This window comes from Lissotriton helveticus, chromosome 4_1 (genome assembly GCF_964261635.1).
Source record: "Lissotriton helveticus chromosome 4_1, aLisHel1.1, whole genome shotgun sequence".
Classification (NCBI taxonomy): domain Eukaryota; kingdom Metazoa; phylum Chordata; class Amphibia; order Caudata; family Salamandridae; genus Lissotriton; species Lissotriton helveticus.
The window spans coordinates 361469378-361490435 of NC_136063.1; the positions used below are offsets into that span (position 1 = coordinate 361469378).

Below are 21058 nucleotides of genomic sequence, written 5' to 3' on the forward strand. Positions count from 1 at the left end.
AAAGAAAAATGTTGGGTTGCTTAAAGGGTCAGGTGACAATTGCACTGTCAAGCCAGACCTAAAAATCCGTGAAGGTGAATGACTGCCCTCCTCCCATCTGTGCTGCTGCCAGAGAAAAACAACATACATTATCTAGTTATCTATGACACTTAAATAGCATTTTAATGTCCTTTGTGCCCCTGAAAGTTCAAGCTCATGCAGCTGGATACATAAGCAACAAAATCACAGCTGCGGCAGAGGGAAAACACGTTTTTTGTGGAAGCACACAACTGTCCAATAAAAACATGTACTCCTGGCTCAAAACATGTGGGTGGAGGCAAATCCCCTCTCTTGTGATGCTCACATTATTTTCTGGCGACAATGATCACATAATTGGCCTGTGACCGTGCACAGTCAAGCCAGACTCCAAAAAGACAAGCCTTTCCCATATAGAAAGTAGTCATCACTATTATTGATTATGTTTCTGTGACTATTATAAAACATACAGTACTAGATTACTGAGTAATGTGATGCAATTACGCAGTTATTGGCACCAACCTATCACTGCAGAAATATCTTTGCAATGTCAATATCAACATTTTACAATGCATGGCTGATACACCTATCATTTTTATGCCAGTAGATTGGTGATATTTATGGCTTTCAATTACACCTGCATTGGTACTATTACTAGTTCAATATATATAACCTGGGTAAAGCTGCTTCCCTATTTCTGATTTTGGGCCCTCATTGGGGATCTGTTTTAGGATCAAACTTCTAATCTCATTATGATTTTATTACATTTTGTTTGTGGAGCTCAGACATTCGGAGGTTTATTGGCACTAAGAACAAAACCAAGGTAGAGTGGTAAAACGCCAGAGAAAGAGGGGCTAGGAGAATACTTGAGTTTTCCAATCTTCTATACAAACATGACACTCTGTATGTCCTAGTAGCAGGGGATTCAACTGTGGGACCAGTGGAACACTGGTTCCATCCTTATGTGCACACCATCATTCCTCCCACAGAACAGAGGATTCGTTGTCTGTTGTATTTTTCCAAGTATTTGTTGTTTTTATTCAGTGAATACTTTGCAAAGAAATAATATATTCCACATTTAGCATTCGATAATCAGTCTTTTTTTAATCATTTTCAGCATGTAGCAAAGTCCTTTAATCAAATCCAATGCATTTCGGGCCAATAGTTGTGCCCTTCATCAGGGAAAAGACACTATAAAAATAAAACATACATAAACAAACTGTCAATAAATCTCCTATATGGATTAAGAGTAAAAAGGGTGTGTGTGATGGTCTGATCATGGTGGGTCGTGATAATGATGTGTGGATAGTTAAGGTGTCACCTTAAGTAACCTCAATGCCCATGTGTATAAAGTGAGAAGTTAAGTGGAATCTCTCACATGTCACGTTTGCTGAGTTAGCGCGGTTATCACTATAGGTCAAAAATCTAAAAGAAAAGAAAAACTAGTAGGAAAGTGTTTTGGATACGGTTGCAGCTTTACTCCCGCATCCAGGCCAATGTTGCCAGGAAACTAACCTGATGGTTCGTCATGGTGTCCATCCATTTTGCTCGGTTCATGAACGGCGGTCAGGACGTATCCGCCATAGACCGCGTTTGATAAAGTTACAAGGTTACGATCACGTGACGACTGAAATTGAGGATAGACTCAAACTGAGGATAGACTCATGTTCAGGTATGCGATGGACCAGACGGGCTGGCATAAATACGTGTATGTTATGCAGTCCTTTAACGGATATATCACTGCATGTTTGTAAACGGAAAACGAAATAAAAAGTAGATTTAGAAAAAATTAAAGGAGTAGAAAATGGAAAACAGGTGGGGGTGGTACGGGGGTTGGAACCCAGTGAGGTTAGCATCAGTCACCTATGTATTAAACGGATGAGCTAGAGGATTTGTGAATAATGCTGTGGGATGTTTGGAAGGGTATTGGAATAGTGCATAGGAGATACATATTTATAAACAAACATCAAAAAGACATAACATATCAATGTGAAATCTCACAGGAGTTACTAATACGACTTTGGAGCATTTTTTAAAGGTAACATGAGAGTTCAATTCTGTCATTTAAGCCAAACGGCTTGTGGGTTGAAAGTTTTTGTATCCAGGCGTTTTCTCTCTGGAGTAAAAATTTGGTGTTATCTCTGCCTTCGATTTTCAGGATGGTTTCCAGTATGATGAACTTCATTTGGGAAATGTTATGTTGTTCTTCTATGAAGTGGGTTGCCACTGAGGATTTCATATTTTTAAGACGGATGTTAGATTTATGTCCGGTAAGTCTGATTTTAATTTTTCGCTCCGTTTTTCCAATGTATAGTTTGCCACATGAGCATTTAAGGGCATATATGACGTTACTGGAGTCACTTTTCTTTTAGATTTTTGACCTATAGTGATAACCGCGCTAACTCAGCAAACGTGACATGTGAGAGATTCCACTTAACTTCTCACTTTATACACATGGGCATTGAGGTTACTTAAGGTGACACCTTAACTATCCACACATCATTATCACGACCCACCATGATGAGACCATCACACACACCCTTTTTACTCTTAATCCATATAGGAGATTTATTGACAGTTTGTTTATGTATGTTTTATTTTTATAGTGTCTTTTCCATGATGAAGGGCACAACTATTGGCCCGAAATGCTTTGTATTTGATTAAAGGACTTTGCTACATGCTGAATATGATAAAAAAAAGACTGATTATCGAATGCTAAATGTGGAATATATTATTTCTTTGCAAAGTATTCACTGAATAAAAACAACAAATACTTGGAAAAATACAACCGACAACAAATCCTCTGTTCTGTGGGAGGAATGATGGTGTGCACATAAGGATGGAACCAGTGTTCCACTGGTCCCACAGTTGAATCACATTGGTACAGACGCCGTAGGACACTCGACGTCACTTATGCAGCACCCACAAATTTGAGAAACGTATTACATTGTCAAAATTAGCTGTGCACCTGCCCTGTCAGTGTCTTTGCTAGTAGCAGGGGAAGCATGTTGCAGCGTTTGGAACCCATCATTTAAAGGCAGAACTAAGAGGTCACCCATGAGAGTTCAGAAGAATAAAGTGATTTGTGAATGAAGAAAATGCACTTGAAGTGGATTTGCTACTTTACTGAAGGCAAGTGTAGATCTCTGCATGTCTGAGAACTATGATCTTGTGTTTGAGATGGAGAATGGAAAGAACATCGGCATCTAGCACTTGCATCATTTGTGCACTGGAATATGTTGTATGTGTAGACTGTTACAATAAAGCCGTCAAAAAAGAAGGCCGCGACCAACGTGGAAACTGTTGGAAATGTCAAATACTCTTCAGTGTGTTTGATCAACAGTCACGCTCCAGGGACTTGAATTTGAGGAGTGACAGGGGAGCATCACCCAACTAGCAGGTTAGAATGCCCTTTCCTCACGCTCATTATTGTTGTCTTATTGACATTTTATTTCAAGGGTTTGTGCAAAATCATTGTTGCACTGTCTCCATGCCTGTAGGAAGGTTGCTAAGTAAGCCTGGAGACCGGCTATCCATCGGGTGATGAATTGAGAGTTGTCCCCATAGACTAGTGCTCTACAACCAAGCAGCCTTATTGTGGGGTTAGAATATGCACATATACATTGAAAATCATTGGAGACTTTGAGGATGCTGAAAGGACTCGTAAAGAGACAGGGGAGCACTTTGATTTATAGTGACATAACTTCACAGATTGCACATGGCCTGTCAAAGAAACTGGGAAGTACAGTGTCACTTCTAGCTGCTTCCCTGAGATTGTAAAAAGATCTGGCAGTCCATGACAGTTTCGCATGTTGGAAAGACATCGAAAATGCTCTTTTCTGTCATATTACCCTCATCCTCAATAGCCCATAGCTCTTCTGAGGAATAAATCATACCCGTTTCTGGTCCTTCTCTGAGAACAAAACTTAACTCACAATGGTCTAATACATCTAACAGTCACAAACATATGACAATAATTTACACACTGGCAGAAGCAACATATGGGGTCTTTCCTGGCATGAATCTTCCAAATATCAAACAAAGTTGAAAAGAGCTAATCCCACAAAAAAAGCTTTTGTGGTTCTGTTGGATTAGTAGTGTGCAAATAAGGCAAGAATCCATATTTCGTTATACATTCCATCTATCTATATACCACAGCTGTGGTGGTAAAATCATTAAGCTATGGTCCACTGAAATCCCACGCATCTCATGCACCTTGGTCAATTTAGCTACCATGCAAATTCATTCATGCAAGGAATTCCTATAGATCTTGAAGACTAACTAAACACATTTTAACATAGGACTTTGCTTCCCACAATCTTGGAGAATCTACGCTTCATGCATTGCTCCTACGAAGGAACTCTGTGGTTGCTACAATTATGTAGGAGTATAATGAGTAAGTAGCATATGGCAAAGTGACCAACTAGCATTTGACTGGGAGATAATTCTGCAATCACATACGGGGGATGGGAGTTTGAGTTAGAACCACTGACTTGTGATTACACAAGTAATTTTGAGATCAACAAGGAGTGAATATTCACTTGTCTACCGAGCCCCCACTCTATTCACGGCCGGACTGCGAACCTAAGGCAGCCCTGGAAACCTTTGTCCGATCAGCCCCATTACGGTGAGTGCAGCGAGCAAGCCTGACCACTAGGCGCAGAGTTTATGGGGGTGGGTTTCTCGCCCCAAGAAAATGTTTGCAAAAATGGCACATTCTACAACACATATTTCCTTTTAAAGCATAGTAAATGATGACCTTATAGTGCAACAGGGTAATACTATCTTTATTGTGGCTTTTCAATGATTCCCTTACTATCAGCCTCCAACAGTGCCCCTCATCTCTCTATAGCCCCTTTCTCGCATGTATTTCATTTGTTTTGTAGTGCGTCACATACCAGTGTAGGGTGTTGGAGCACCTTACGTCACACAAACATACAGGCACAATGAATCATACATGTATAAATCAGTGTATTGAAAATGTTACATAAGACAAAGGGGAGTATAAGGTGTAGGAAGGCATTTTTTAAGAGTTCATGGTCTTGGGAAGCACAAACATGATTTAGAATAAAACACAGTGATTAGGATTGGCTATACTAATAAGAATATTATATCTGCCCAAACATACCCTATTTAGCACCCTTAGGATAATGAAAGACCCCTCAAAAATAACTTTCTACCCTGTACCATGTAGTTTGCATGCAGCTCTATAATGGCACTTCATAGCTCTCTGCGCTATATTACGATTGTAACTTATGAACTGCACAGTAACAAAAGGGTCTCTGTGACAAAAGCAGTAGCCTACTAAGCTCTGCACATAAAATACTGTTCTGTGACCTGCATAGTTAACGTCCTTTGGAGCAGGCATATTAACTGCCTGTGCTACCTTAGATGGGTCAAAACTAGCACTAGACACAGTTATATTGACACTTTAATTGTTGCATGAAAACTACTGGACATACAAGGAACTCTACAGAGGGTGTTTTCAAAACTGTCCCCAGTAACAAAAAAGGTTCTCCATCCTCCCAGCCTCGCGGGGAAACGCCTGATGCCTATTTATTGTTGCGGGAAATCTTTTTTGCACCCAATCTGAAGCACAGCCTACTGCAGAATATCAACATTTATAACTAAAAAATTAGACAAGTTTCACATGATAAGGAAAGCGCCAAAGGTTCTGCAAAATGTAGAAAAATCTCTCTTACATTTGAGAACAGAAGCTATCGTATGATTAGAAGCAAAATTAAAACAAGGTTGTCAAAACACTTAACACAATTTACATCCTCAAATTTATATTAAACTGGAATTTTATTATCTCACTCAAAGTTGCTAACTGGCATAAATATTTCAACTTAATTTTACTCATATTTAATTTTTTATTTGTCTCGCAGCTCTCCAAGAATTTAGGACAACATTAAAAAGTATGTATGTGGGGATTAGGCAGTAAAGAGACACCTTCATCGAAAGTAAAACTTAACTTCTCACTTAAAAATCTTTCTGAGTTGCTGCCATAGGCCCAGATGCACAATGGATCAGTGGTGCAAACTGCAGCACCCATCAACTTTTGCACACAGAAAGGAATCTAAACAGCTAAAATTGACAATAACAGTGAGAAATGTCTTTGTTATGCTATGGTATTTTTTGACTGTTTGTAATTTCATATAGCGTGGACATGGCCTGAAGGCATCTGAGCGCCGTACAACAGTAGCATGATAAAAGGGTACAGCAAGTTAATGTTACAATAATTACATTCAGACATATTGTATCAGTAGCTGTGACCAGGACAAAAGCTGCCATTGGACAGGGATGTACATGGTTCACGCATGTTTAAGGTGGTGGGGACACACAATGTGGATAGTTTGTCTCCAGGATAGAGTACTTAGATATAGCTGAGGGTGATTAATTCAGGTGTCTCTCAAATAGGAGGAGCTTGATGTCCTTTTTGGAGGTGACTATGCAGGTTGTAAGGCAAAGGGAGGGAGGTAAGGAGTTCCAGATTCTTGTGGCACTACCAGAGAATGACTGGCTCATGTAACGTTCTCCACTGAAGGTGGGGGTTCCCGGAGCAGGAATTAGGCATTTCTGCAAACCCGTATTTGCTCCAGAGATTTTCAGTTTATCACTTAGATAGGAGGGTGAAGAGGAGTGCAGTACTCTGAGACGAATGCAGGCGGTTTTGAATTGGGCCTTAGCTTCAACTGGAAGCCATTAGAGGGTTAGCAGGGCCGGGGAAATGTGATCCCATATCTTGAGACCTAAAACAAGCACGCTGCTGTATGTAGAGTTGCTCTCAGTGGGCCAAGATGATCTTTAGAAATGATTGAGAGAAGCACGATTCCGGAATCTAGTCTGGAGAGGACAAGAGACTGCACCACTGTTTTGAGGTCTTGTTCTGGGATCAGCTGTTTGACACCCCATAGCTGCTTGAGTTGGCGTTGTGCACTTTTGCCCATGAGGGTGATGTGACTGTGAAGATTTGTCAAGGGTGATACCAAGGGATCTAGTACTGCAGAGCAGCCATCCAGGATGGGAAAGTTGGCCATCAATTCCTGAACTGTGGTTTTTGCTTTCGGAGGTGAGGTCAAAAGAAAATTCTGTTTTAGTTGGGTTGAGCTTTAGATGATGGTTAGACATCCAGTTTTGAATTTGTAGGAGCGTGATTGAAAGGAGGGCAAGATCATCAGGGGAAGAGATTTTCATGCATATTTGAGTGTCGTCAGCATAGAGGTGGAAGAGAATCCTAGCGTTTCTGAGAATCGCAACATAGTGGTTCTAGGTACAGGTTAAAGAGGGTTGAGGAGAGGATCAAGCCTTGAGAGACCCCTTGATGTTCATTGACTGGTCTAGAACATGTGTTATACATTTTCGCAATTTGGGAGCGGTTGGTTAGGTAAGAATAGAACGGCACCTCCACAGCCCATGAAATGTTCATGAGGGTGAAGGAGGTCCAGATGTTTGACAGTGTTGAATGCCGCGGACAAGTCTAAGAGGACCAATAGGCAGGAGTTCCCGGAGTCGAGGATTCTTGACCTTTCTTTCAGTAAGTGAACTAACTATAAATTGTGTCTCCATCATGCTCTTCTTATACATGCACATCAATCATGGCATGGTAAATGACAATACTGATGACATCACTCATGATATCTCAGTCACCGCCTCCCACCTGACCCTGCATTCAATTTGCATCAGGACATGGATTCAGTGCATAGGCTCCAGCAAGGCCCTGCTCCCAACCCTCTGAAAACATCAAACATCCACTGCACACGATCTTCAGTCATATGTAGGACAAGTTTGACACAGGCTTAAGTGAAGCAGGGGTTATATACAGGGTCTCACTTGTGGCCAGGCCCTGCACCCACCCCCTCCAAGACTGCCTAACTCCCTACTTTAAAAATCTTAATTCCTACAGAGCAAAAGTTGATGTTCTGTGGCCAGTGCTCCACAACCTACCGGTTGCCACTGTACCCATTTTTTATTTAAATACAAACAAAGTAAAGGCATCCTCAAAAGTTCTTCACTTCTGAAATATCAAATTTCTTTTACATCATTTGCAAATGTACATGCAATGTCATAAAAGTCCAATCATCTATGTAGGTTGTTGTATTACTCCTCGTACACAAAACCTATAGCACACTGTCATCTGTGTCAGAATCATTGATTGATCTCATTAGCAACTTTAACAGTTATTATTTAAATACAATCAATGATGTCATCAAATATTGTAATTTAACGTAATGATTATGTAATATTTGAGGTATAAACTGTGCAGGATAGGGGGCTAAGTTATATTTACTACACTAAACTAGTACTAGTGTATTTCACAGGTTTTTGTTTTTTTAACGTTAGCTTGTGTCTCATGCCAACACCTAACCATGACATCAGTTTAACCAGGAATGGTGAAATATATTATAGATTTCATTGCTTCCTTTAAAATATGTGTTTCATCATATTATTAACAGCCCCAAAAAACTCTGCAGAGATTTACCTTTGTCAAAGCTGCTACGTTTATTCACAGGTTATCTAAATTAATATTTTTGTGAGATCTGAAATTAGGTGGCTCATTATGTGGCAAAAATGATTAAAATCCATACATCTGTGGTAAATGCCACAGCCCCAGAATTGCATATACCCACTGGGCCTAACCATTATTGATTGCTCTATAAGTAATTTATTTTTACATAGTAACCTTAAACATTCTAATTCTGATTAATGCATATTGGTAGCTGTACTTTGAAGAAAACAGCTTTTTCAATGTAAAGACCCCCAAAATGCACATATTATACAAAAATACATAACAGGGGAGGTGTAATATAGTCCTACTTTTCCACCTTAGGTTCCTAGTGACATTTACAAACCACTCATCTTTCACCTCATAGTTCATGAGATTACAAGGCCCTCTCAATAACAATATAGAACCATATTATAAAAACATAAATGAAATACTAACTTATATAAATGTCTGGGAGCTTCCTAGCAGAAAGGCATATTTAGAAAAAGTCTGGAAATGCTTGTTAGTTTTAACGCCTTAACCGCGGTGTTTTTTCCGCCGCGGTGCGGGCATTCTAAAGGGTGGACGGGGCTGCGTAGGCCGTTGGCCGACGGCAGCACTGGGGAGGGAGTGGTTCCATCTGCCAACGACCGACGGGAGCACGGAAGGGGTTAATGGACATCATAGCATAATAAGATTATTTTTGGTGGAAAGTAAATGCACAAATGACTTTGAATTACTGTTACCCGAAGATATAGTTTACCCACACAAAGATGACCACAAAAGAGGAAAAGAATGAAAAGAAAAAAAGCAGGCGTAAAATAAGGGCGCTCTTTTGTTTGGCTACAGTAATCACATAATCAGACAAGAAACTGTCAATTACAGCGCTAGTGTGCCAATGGCAAAAGTGGGCTGAGCCATTGCTCCATTCAGTATATTGTGGTGGGCAGAATCAACATGTGAATAACAGGTGAACAGAACAATGGATGACGAGGTCTGACGCAAATTTGCCTCTATGTAGATATATATGTATACTGATTATTATTTTCTTTTTTTGTTTACAAGCTGCTGGCTTGGAACCTAAAGACAGACTTAATGGTGATATTTGTTGATGCTGCCAGAGAGAAATAGGAGAACAGGTCAGTCTGTAAGCTTTCAGGCGGGTTTTAATTCAAATGTTCTAATTTATGGTCTCATATTATACACTATATGTGCCCCAGATTCCGAATCGTTAATAATTTCTAAGCATACTCTTTTTCAAAGCTTTTTGGTTTCACATGTGATCAGATAGCTATGTTGCCTTTCATGCAGTTGTAACACAGTCTCTATTGAGGTCATTCCCGTGAGTGAATCCATGCATTCCAAATTCATCCCTTTGTCTCATATCATTGATGTTCTCCATGATTATTTTGTTCACTAAACTTGATATGTAAATTTAAAAAAAGACTCCAGATTTACCTTGAATGAAAAGCATCTTGAGTACAGCGGTGTTTTCATCCAGCAGGATTGTTTGTCCCTCGGTGATAACAGCCAATGAGCCGTCATCAGGGGGTGATTTACCTCCCCAAGTGTATATGGAGGACCAAACATCGATATAGAAGAAGTCAGCGTGGTCCTGCAATACAAGCAATATAGTCATATTAATAAGAATATAACCTTGCTGTTGCTGGTCGAAGAACTAAATAAAAGAACATTTTCTCACACAAACGTATTGAAAAGTTAGTACTTGTTATTTTAAAAGGCACACCTTAAGGTATTCAATGTGCTTGATGGACAACCCAATCAAATTGGTAATACAAATGTAAATGGCAGCACAGGAGTGTCCAGAAAACTACCGACAAACTGCAGATAAGCAATGGAGTGCTTTCTCGTTGATAAGAGCTCCTATATGCATGGTGGGTTGGAATGTTGAGCAGGTGAGCATTTATCCATCTATTGACTCATTTGTGCATTCACACAACCACCCACACAATCTCACCAATCAATGATGAAGAACATTCAGATATTAAAAAAAGACTAGACCTACCACAGCTGGGAGGGACCTTGTCTCAACATGCTAAATCGTGCATATAAATGTTTTAAGTTATAAATAAAGAGTTTGCATTAACTGCCAGTTGTTTGTTGAGGTCCATTTCTTACAGTAACTCTCCAATCAGAGTTTGCCTCCGCGCGTTTCTCGTCATCAAACACCACAGTGCGGAAAGAGGTCTTGGTTGATTTGAATTGAGTATGCTCAGGTTATATAGTGGAAGAAAGGGACGTTAGAGAAAGCACAAAGCCTCCTTAATGTTCAGCTTCAGGTGCCCATTTTTAAGTGCTTACTTTTTTCACAGCTAGTCAGCACTATCCACAAACACACACACACACATGAAGAAACATGAGGAATATTGGGCCTGTTTACAAGTCACAAAGCCCGTTCTTCTCTTGCTGCCCCACCTTGCCCAACCACTGCTCAATCAGAAGGACCCAGGTTATAGCAGGGGCTACATCAATGCAGCACCATTTTACATTCAAATGTCTTTTTTTGTCAGTTAGGGGCACATGGGCAGTAGTTGCTCATGCTTGAGAAAAAAAACTAGACGGGCAAATTTGTGAGTGGGGTTGACTCGTGCTTGCACCACAGAACGTTGTGCATGCACTACACAAGCCCAAAATGTGGTTCATGAAGTCATGCAAGGATACCTTGCGTGACCCTGAGTGGCTTCATAAAAGCAGAGTAATGCAAAAGAGTGCACATCGCTGCGTTATATTACTCTGACCTTGGAAAACATTCTAGTCACTACCATGGATGTTTACACATTACCAGAATTACCATTGCTTGTAGAGCTGGGAATGCACCAAAATTGAAACGCCTTCGCAGGTGAGGTAAGAAATATCTTTATTTCTCCGTGTTACTTCTTTCAATCTGTGCTGCATTTTGCAGCACACATAGAAAGAGGGAAATGCCCCAGGGGATTGTTTTTATGTAGGAAGGGCCCCCTTCCTGCACAAAAACAATCATCCTTGCAATGCAGGCCCCTCGGTGCAATGTTGCTTGTGTTGGCGCTAGCGAGCCAAAATGGCGCCAGTGAAGGGACATAGGCAGGAATAAAATGTATTCTTCTAAATACAGCACATTCCTGCCATTTCTCTGTCACGCAGCACCGCAAGTTGGCTTAATGCGCTGCATGACTTTGCCATAAATATAGCCTATAATTTCTAAAACAAATGACAGAACATTTTAGCAGCCCCTGCTGGTTAAGGCTTTGAAATTCAAAGCATTACGACCACGTCACTGGATACTATAAAACAGCTGCTTGCTAGGTCTGCATGTATCAATGTAGAGACAGCCATAATTTGGGCATTTTATTTTTTCAACACCACCGCAGCAAAAATGGGATTTTTCCATTAGTAGTAGCATAAGAGTATAGTCACATTTTTTATGGATGTTTACATATATTCTATGCCTGTCACATAATTATACTGGCAATGAGTACCCATATTAGCCATAATTGGGCCTCATTTGTCCACACTGTCAGGAAGGTGGACTGGTGCTGAGTTACAAGTGAGTTTGCAAACACACCACGATGATGGCACTCTTTGGATACTGTAGTGATGACCACACTTTTTGCGACAGAGTACTGAGTACACACAGGGGCTAGTATTGTTTTAACTTCTACGAACGAGATTAGAATGAAGACGCTTGTTTCTTATAAACTGTATCTCTTGCGACAATAGAAAGGGAAGAGGGTGAGGAGGAGTTGTATTGTCATTACCAGCTTTGCAATTCCGTGGCCCCCAATGTTGACCTTCACTTTTGTCCGCTCTGAGGGAGAATGTGCAGCTGTTATGCATATGATGCTTGTACTGTTTGAAGAAATAACTACACATGCATCTCCTGCAATGGTGACTTCAACATCTGTAATAATTGAGCTGTGGAAAACAAGGAAAGCACTCAGAATTTAAATGTGCATAACTTGAATTTACAGGTAAATGTTTTCTTTGCTGCATATAGCATCCTTAAGTCCTTATTGTCCTTATTAAACCTTACAACGGGGTGGTATATAGTATAATATTATTAGAAACATTGTGGAGTTATTCTGGCTCAAACTCCTTATTACAAAACTTTAACCCTGACTTAGAATTTTGTGGAGAGCGTACTCTGTTGCAGCGAAGAAATCTTTCCGCCTAACTGAAGTCCAGCCCACCTCATTTACAGTTGTGTAGAACTTCAGCATGTCAGCGACAGAAACTATTCTGTCTCCACCGCTAACAAACACTTCCAACTCCACAATGGAGTCGGAGGTTCGGCCATTTGACCACCTGCCCAATCTGCAGTCAAATGGCCAGTTTTCAGTGTCCGTTAAGGGGCACTGAAAACTAGAGAATGACCCCCGCACAATGGGACACAACTCCCATGTTGCAGGGGTAATTTGCGTTTTTGATTTGCAAAAAACAAAATCCTGCTTTAGGATTTTGTTTTTGAAAATTAAAAAAACATGCTAAAAGTTTAAAGAACGGTACCATCATCTTGTGAGCTCCCTCTGCCAAACGTTTAATACATTGACAGGAACCTCCATGATGGGGGTCCCTGTCAATGTAAGAGAGATCCACTGAGCTGGCAGCCATTTCTAGATTTGGAGGACAGGTACTCCATCAGGGTTATGGAGTATTTACTCTGTCACCATTATGGCATAAAGCCCGTTCTCCATGGTATAAATTAGGCCTGTTGTTTTGAAAGTGGCCACAAATGGAAACATTTGTACATAATCTAATGACAACCAGAGTAAATGAATTTGCTATGGGTTTTCTTAAACTGAAATCTTATTTTGTGAATTTGGCATGGTTACATTGCTTAACTTTTAAAAATGTGATCTGATGCGAGGATGTGAGTGAGACTAGTCAAAAATGCAATGTTATCAAGGACAAGGGGGAATATATCCAATGTATTGCATGACGCACTGGAATCTGTTTATGTCCATAATGTGAAAGGCTTTTATGTGAAAGTTAAAAAAGTTTGTCTCTTGTGTTCATGAACATCTACTTTGTTGTTTTGCAGAGGAATTTCTTAGTCTTTCTAACTAACAGTTATCTTATTTATGGTTACCCTGCCCAGTTGTAGAATGCGCATGCTTCAACATAAATTAGTGTCCCTTGTACTTAAAATGCTTCACCATCTACTGAACTATTGTCCCATGGGGTCTTTCTGAAGCTGATACCTGAATCCTGTTCCAGTTATGGTGAGGAGCACGCCTCCTCCTGTACCTCCTCTTCTTGGAGTCACATCATTGACTATGGGGGTCAAAGAAGACCGGTAGGTATAAGCGTCTTCAAGCGTGGCTAAGTCTCCGCCATTGATCACACGTACACTGCAGACTTCCGTAGAACCAGTCCCTGTAAAATCAAGCACAGCTGAGATCTGATTTTGTTGTGTATCTGTGATCTGATGATTTTGATAATGACAGATGTTGATTTTAAACAATAATGTTTCAAGAAAAAGAGAAAAATATGGCACAATAACAAAACGGTTCGTTGTGTCTTCTTTTAAAAACCAGAAAAGGCTGGGCAGTGTCTTTGCCTGTATGTCCTAAACTCTAACTTAGACCGACCACCCACATCTTTTGAGGACTTTTAGGAATGGATTGGCAATTGAAAACATTAATTTTGGCTCAGGCAAGATGGCGGCTAGTCTCTCAGCCGAGTGAGCACTTGTAGCCTGACCTCCCTGATCCCCCCCGATGTGAGACACCGGATCTGCATGGACTGTGTGAAAAAATACTAGCGAACTGCTAACTGCTACGAGACACTAACTGCTACCAGGAATGCTGTGGGACTTACTTCTGTCAAAATACTTTGTAGCGCGCTGCCCAAGATTGCTGCGCCTCTGTGGCTGCAGGGGAGTTTTCTGGCAGGTGTCAGTGGGACAAGGCAGGATTATTGGCCAGTCCGGGATGCCGCCGAAGAGTGCAAGGGGCGGAAAGACCTGAGGTACAGGAGGAAGTGTCACACTGAGCATGCCTCCGGAAAACGCCTCAAACAAACAACGACGTGGAGTGGCTGAAGATTGCAAAAGCAGCCCCGGTCAGTAACACCAATAGCGGGAAAAGAATGACTCCCGCGATCTTCATGGCATCCAGGAAAGGCAAAAAGACGACTTTGGGACAGGACACACCAGAGGAAGCTGCCGCATCAAGAGACTCTGCCAAGGTGAGCGAGGGAGACTGTGGGATCACGGGATCTACTAAGACTAACACAATGTTAGCGAGAGAGGGGGACTCCGAGCTCTGGTACAGTCCTGCAGTGCAAAGACAGGTCTCACTGCCTGATGCTAGGAGGGGGGCCTCACCAGCTGAGGTGACTTCAGAAACACCTATAAGCCTGGAAATAGAAGCTCTGTTGTCTTCTGGCAGCAGGGTGTGTGCAAACAAAATAGATAGCTTCAATGGCGGTGTAGAAACTGAGGGTGTAAATTTGATGGAGATAGATACGGAGGGGCCCTTTTTCTCGCTCACAGACCACTCCAGTTCATCTGGTGACGATACCCAACAGATTGTGAATCCGAAACCGGTCCCAGGATGCTTGTTTCCGGTCCAGGGAAGACATGGCTTGGCAGTTCGGGCTGGACTGTTGCCATGAGGCACAGGGTCAGACTGATTTGCAAATGGCCATGTCTGAACTGGGGTGGCTGAGTGGGCTAAAGAATGGTGATGGATTAAACCCAGATCACTTGACTGGGGGTGAGTGTTTGATTTGCTCAAACGCTCCGTCCATCATCCCCTGTTGTATCGCTTTGATACCCAACAGATGCCTGAAGATCTTCCGGATTAGCACGTGGGCGGTGGAGCAAAACCAGCAGTATATCTCAGGAGGAGGAGACCCCGAGAATGATAACAAGGCATCTAGCTCTGGGACTGTATACAAGAAAACTATACCACACGCACCACAGTGGATTGATACACAGGTCACTCTAGGTCAAACCTCAAAGGAGAAATTGGGATATGGACCCAATAATGTGCCTTTACTGGGAGGGCAAGACCAACACTGTTCACTTGAGCTCCTAGAGGGTATTTCATAGACAGTCATATTCGAGACAATGATGGCACATAGAGAAGAAAGCCGCGCAGAAAGCCAGAAAACTCAAGGCGCATGCAGGAAATTGCAGAATTCGATTCGGAGGGTGGCCAAATCCTGTTCAGAAATTGTGGAAAGGATATCCGAAGCCGAGAATTGAATCTCTACTCTTGAGGATGAGATGGCAGCACAAAAAAATAGCCACTGACGTGCTCACAACGCACAGGGATGACCTATTCGGGGAGATTGAGGACCTGGAAAATCGCCTACGGCAGAATAATTTAAAAATTCTTGGTGTACCTGAAGGGGTCGAAGGTTCAGACCCCTGTAAATTTGTTGTGAAACTTTTTACAGAGGCTTTCCCGGAACTGGCTCAGTGGGCATGGGACAATTTGAGTCCCAGAGCTATAATGAAAAGCGGTTGGTGTAGAGTTTTTTGTTTGTCATGATTTCTGTCCTACTACTGTGGAAAAAAGGTGTCAACGACGGCAGTTAATCACGCCGTTCCAAGATAAGGATGCACATGTATTCCTCTTAAGCCCAGGTAAGTTGAAAATAATATATAAAGAAAAAACAAGATTTTTTACATCCGAGCTGAAAGCAAAAGAGTATTTGCAAGAGATTAATCCTTAGGACAAATAATACATATGTAAGGGAAACCCTAGCTAAACGCCGGCTGGAATAATGTGTGTAGTCTCTGCAGATTGTTGAAGATTTATGGTGATCCGCATGCTAGTGAATTCCTTGTCTTTTTTTCTTCTCCCCCTACACTGTTTAAACTTTTTTTTACTGTTTGCTTTATGGTGAAGATAGGGGTAATAGGCACTCGGGGGGACATGGGGGTACAGGGCTGGGTATGAGGCTCTCCATAACTGTAGACCGTTGGGTCTATCAGCCTCTTTGCTGGGGAGGGCAGGGGGGTCCCCTTCAGGGGTAGAGGAGGCCAATGTGGGGAGTAGGGTGGGTACCAAGAGGGGCAGGGACGGGAGGGTAAAAAGTATTAAAAAAACCAGTAGTAACTCAAGATTTATGAAGGAAAGAGAGATGATGTTAAGAGAGACAGGAAACTATGTCTGTTTGTTTAAACCAGGATAAAATGGCATTTTCTAACTGTATGTACATTTAATGTGCGGGGACTCAACAAGAGGGGGAAATGGCAAAGAGTGGCACTTGAAATAAGGAATATGTCACCCGATGTAATCTGTATCCGAAAGACACATATCCCTTGGAGCAAACACATTATATTGAAGAAGCTAGGTTATGAGCTACAGGTGTTTACTTCTCAAGGGACTACCACTAGAGGTGTTTATACTTGCGAAAAAAAGCCTTTTAAAAATCACAAAAAGGGCAGCAGATAAATATGGGTGATGGGCCATAATCGAATGTATCACAGCTAATGAGAAGTGTGCAATCTGTTCTGTATATGGTTCGAATCATGATGAATCACAAATCATTGAATACTTAAATATAGAATTGGCCAACTGGGCAACCCCTCTAATACTTACGGGGATTTTAATATCCAATTAGGAGAAATGACTCTAGGTTGGGGGGAGATAAATACATTGGCAAGAAACCTAAGGTACACAAAGCCTTACAGCAGCTTCTTGACGAACATGGCCTAGCCGATGATTGGCTCAGGTTAAAACATCCAGTACCACAGTACACACATTATTCCTGCCTTCATCAAAAGTTATCTAGGTTAGATTAATTTTTTGTAACGAAAACTTACCTAAAAGATACAAATATACTGATTTTTCCCTGAATAACCTCAGACCACAACCCAGTACTTTTGAAACTTGTAATGCATGGCTTAATATGAGCCAGAAGTACACTCTCCTTTGACAGAAAGCTACTACTAAACGAAGAATTTATTAGTCATGCACGAAAATGGGTAACACAATTTCTAGCCATAAATCATAACTCCACTAAATACGGTATAGTCTGGGATGCAATGAAAGCAGGACATAGGGAAGAGATACTAAGCTTTGGACTACACGCGCAGAAACAATTTAGACAGCACCAAATAGTGGTATATGAGGAACTACGACACTCTGAGTGCAATTTGATAGAAGCAGTACAGGGAAAGCTAGATATTGCACAGGCACAAACAGAGGTGGCATGGTGCAAAGCTAAGATAAATGAGGAATGGGCCAAAGATATTGCAAAGAAATACCAGCTTTTTAAGAGCGAGCGTTATGAGTTTGGGACGGCAACAGGGAGATGCCTTGCGAAAACTCTATTGCAGCAATTCAGGATTCCGCAGGGAGCATAGTAGAAACATCGGAGGGGATTCTAGCGGTAGTTAGGGTTTTTTACGAGGAACTGTACTCAGCAGACACTGACACTCAAAGAGGAGGGGAGGATTTATATAGAGATCCTATTGGGGAAACTGTGAAGGAAGAAGATCAGAGAGTGCTAGAGGAGCCTATCTCAATGCAAGAGCTGATAGACGCTGTTGGTTCATTAGCTACAGGGAATGCTGCTGGCCCCGATAGGCTTCCATTAGAACTATATGAACTTTTATTGCCAGAAATACAATCAGACAGGCTAGCTGTTTTTCGGGAGGCACAAGAGGGCGCTGCCCCTGCATCTTGGGATGAAGCCAGTATCATTATTTTTCTTAAAAAAGATAAACCTCCCACACTGCTAGGGTCATTTAGACTGATCTCGCTTATAAATTGCGATGGGAAAATCTATGCAAAGATATTAGCATCACGACTTTCTCGTGTGATTACACCCCTAGTTTCAGTCCATCAACACAGATGCATAACAGGTAGAGGCACGGTCAATCATATAAGTAGAGTTACGACAATGCTAGATATCGCCAATACACGTAAATTGCCATGCGGGATGATACTATTGGACGCAAAAAAAGTGTTGGACCGTGTCTCCTGGGAATTTCTTTGGGCAACAATGAGGTAGTATGGGTTCGGTGCTGGGTTTATTCAGGCAATTAAAACAATGTACAGATCACCAAAAGCACGAGTGTGTGCGCTAGGGTTAGAATTGAACCCTGTGTCTGTACTAAGAGGTACCCGACAGGGTTGCCCCTGCTCTCACCTGCTATTCGCACTATATATTAACCCCTTCTTGAACCTATTGGAACAAAGGCTAAACATATCATTACTAGGCCCTAGGCAAGAACGGGTTAAAATATTTGCATATGCAGATGACATAGCGATAGTCTCACCGGATCCCGCCATCAGGCTGGTGGAGACCGAACAACTTGCATCAATTTTTGGGATGAGCTCCGGGTACAAACTAAACCTAGAAAAGACACAAGTTATATGCACTGATCAGGCACATTTTAAGAACCCAAAAGTTGTGAAGAAGGCAATATATTTGGGAGTCCACTTGAACGCATCCCTTGACACGATGGTCATGTCTAATTGGGAGCCTCTGCTCTGTAAGATCAAAAAAGATTTGGACAGGATGGAATGTCTTCATTTATCAATCTTGGGAAGATGCAATGTTCTAAAAATGAACATCTTGCCAAAGGTTCTTTATTTATTTAGGGCAGTCCACTTGAAATTTCAAGAAAGCAGATTCAAAGACTACAGTCTATCTGTAGTTGTTTTTTATGGGCACAGGGCAAACCTCGTCGAGCATGGACATTTATGACCCTTCCGCGTGAACAAGGAGGTTGGGCAGTTCCTAACTTCCAGTTGTATTACTGGGCTTGCCTATTGTAGTATGTGCGAATTTAATTTGTTGGGGCAAATGAGGAATATACAGAGAATACTCCTCATATTTTTCAGCTGTTACTAGGCTCTATGGTAGACAGAACTTTCTTTAAAATCCTCGAACCCAGCTACTATTAAAAATAACCGTTTTAATGTGCTTCCTGCCGCCCATAAGGCCTGGCTTCAGATCAGGCGACATATGAAGATTGGTAGGATTAATTACTATACCCCTACCGATGCCACACATTTATTGCCAGCTATTTTTTCGGATGGCATTATGAGCAGATGGAGAAGCAAAGGAATTCTGACTTTAGGGATCCTAGTTGACAGTAGTGGTACCATGACATATACTTCATTAATGTTCACTATGTTTAACTTATACTATACGCCGGCGAAAATTGCACGCTGGGGGGATAAATGAGGATAAATGCACCAGGTGTGGGAAGGATCAGGCAGATATAGTTCACGTTTGCCACATGGCCTGATCTAAGATCATTGATTAATAGGATGTAGACTTTTTTAACGGAAGCCACAGGGGTACAGATTGAAATAACCCCAATAGTTATGTTGCTAGGGATACTAGAGGAGGATATGCATACACAGGGAATGTACACATTTAGATATTTAATATATATTGCTGTTGCTGTGGCAAGATAATGTATAGCTTCTCTGTGGCAACAGAAGGAACCCCATAAATTTGAGATGTGGAGAGGAAGACTATTCGCTATATGCAAACTCGAAACCAACCTATATGATATTAAAGGGCTACAGAAGCGTAGAATGGGCGCTAAAATTTGGGGGGCTTTAATTGAATTTATGACGCCCGCCATATAAGATCACAAGTAGATCTCAAGGGTTTGAAAGGTTCTTAGTCTACCTGGTGGTAAAAATCGCATGCCCCCTCGGTTAATGTTGTCAAAGGTTAGTTACAAGCCACTAATTACTTTCTTTAGCTGATCCTTTTTGATACTTGCTTATCCGCATTTAGAACTTAATTAATGTGTTAGGGGCTGAAATTACCATGTGTGGGCCTATATATGTATCTTCTATTACTGTGAATAGTTTGTGGCGTTCAGTACCATATTCAATGTAATCTGCAGTGCCCCATTGGCAATTTTCTTCTCCGTCTATCTGTAGACTTACTCCTGTATAACTTGGGCAGCTATTTAAGAAAAACATGTGACATTGTCTACTAAGCATTAGTTGCGGTTTCTGGGTAAGAGTGGGCACGACAGCACCAATGCTGAAACGTGTTTGTAACTTGGAGGCAACATTAATTTTATCTTCTGGCTCAATACTGCAGTTTTAAACATTCCTTAGGGTAGGCTTGTGAACTGTTGTTAAGAACAACATAAATGTGAAGAGTCCACCCTCACTCTAATCTTTCCCTGTTCAAACAGATTTAATTTTGTATTGGTTTTATATTAAATTTGTTTGCAGGTCCACTGGGGAAAGGCCGGTGTGTCAATGCAATACCACATTTTCTTATCCCAGATTCCACTTAGAACTTTGGTTGTAGAATTTGCAGATATGAGTTTGGTAACTTTTTGGGTAGTCTTGATTTGAATGTCACTTGTATGTCATTGCACTCTGTCCATCCTGTTTGACATCTTAAATATATTATGTAGTGTCCAGAGGTTATATTAACTCCTTCATGAAATATGATTGCTATAGTTGTGAAAGTTCTTTTTGAGAAAGAAATTTGTGCAGCTTTGCCTTCCTTCGGGATAACTATTATGTTAGCTTCTGACATGGATTGTGAGACTACAGCCTCCCCCGCGCATTGGTTGAACACTTTTTTCATGGTTGGCTGTAGCAGTGTTAG

General features: G+C 41.3%; 1 protein-coding gene across 1 annotated transcript in view; it reads right to left on the reverse strand.

Annotated features, from left to right (window-relative positions):
• PKHD1L1 (PKHD1 like 1) overlaps positions 1 to 21058 on the reverse strand; it is a 466042-nt gene that overhangs the window by 235195 nt on the left and 209789 nt on the right. The window contains exons 37-39 of the mRNA XM_078686145.1: positions 13699 to 13873; positions 12256 to 12412; positions 9959 to 10115 (exon numbers count right to left, since the gene is read on the reverse strand). Of these exons, the coding sequence (XP_078542271.1) occupies positions 9959 to 10115; positions 12256 to 12412; positions 13699 to 13873 (489 nt within the window). The remainder of the gene's footprint in view (positions 1 to 9958; positions 10116 to 12255; positions 12413 to 13698; positions 13874 to 21058) is intronic.